At 40.0% G+C, this 720-nt stretch overlaps 1 protein-coding gene across 2 annotated transcripts in view; it reads right to left on the bottom strand.

Moving 5' to 3' along the window:
- LOC107576474 (hepatocyte growth factor-regulated tyrosine kinase substrate-like) overlaps positions 1 to 720 on the bottom strand; it is a 3,389-nt gene continuing 2,669 nt past the window's right edge. For both annotated transcript variants that reach the window (XM_016262644.1, XM_016262643.1), the window contains exon 5: positions 1 to 636. In XM_016262644.1, the coding sequence (XP_016118130.1) occupies positions 541 to 636 (96 nt within the window). In that variant the 3' untranslated portion in view covers positions 1 to 540. The remainder of the gene's footprint in view (positions 637 to 720) is intronic.

Here is a 720-nt window from a genome sequence, read left to right as displayed (position 1 = left end):
TTTTTTTGGTAATTCTCATAATTGTCAATGGTGAATCTCATTACTAATATAGACATTTTTAAATCAGGATAAAGGCAGAACAACATTACTATGTAACTATTTTACACTTTAAATGAAATACCAGTTTTCTGCTTTGCAATAATGAGAATGGAGAAAGGAAACATTTAATTGTCATACCTGATGTCACAATACAAAAAATGCAATGGTCTAAAATAGATTTCTTTTTTTAGCGCATATTTTATGAGATCATATATCATAAAATATGATCTAGACATTGAGTTTTGTGAGATTCCTCCAGTTAAGAGACAAAGGTTCCCCACCAGCTCCATCTGTAGCCTCTCCTACTTCATTGAAAAGAGACAGAGAGAGGAGGGGGACTCAGACAGCCGAATGCTTTTATAATATTTGTACACTCCAGTATCTGTGGAGCATAGTGAAGCGAGAGCAGGTGCAGGGTGATAAACCCAGAAACAGCAGGGTAAGGGAGGCTTGAATGTAGTGTGCCGGACCTGGTGGGTAAAGGCATATGATGAGCTATGATCAGTCAAATGAAATGAGCTGAGCCTCTGCACTGCCCGGAGGAGCCTGCGCCGGCTGCTGTTGTGATTGCTGCTGCGGACCGCCAGGGGGAGCCATCTGTTTAAAAACATGAGACGACAACATAATTCAGATTAATAAAGTGTAACACTCTCTTTGGAGTGTTACAAGCTGATTGTGCAT

The sequence above is a fragment of the Sinocyclocheilus grahami genome, unplaced genomic scaffold, assembly GCF_001515645.1.
Source record: "Sinocyclocheilus grahami isolate Dianchi unplaced genomic scaffold, SAMN03320097.WGS_v1.1 scaffold3751.1, whole genome shotgun sequence".
In the NCBI taxonomy this organism is placed as follows: domain Eukaryota; kingdom Metazoa; phylum Chordata; class Actinopteri; order Cypriniformes; family Cyprinidae; genus Sinocyclocheilus; species Sinocyclocheilus grahami.
This window is presented reverse-complemented; position numbering and strand designations above follow the sequence as displayed.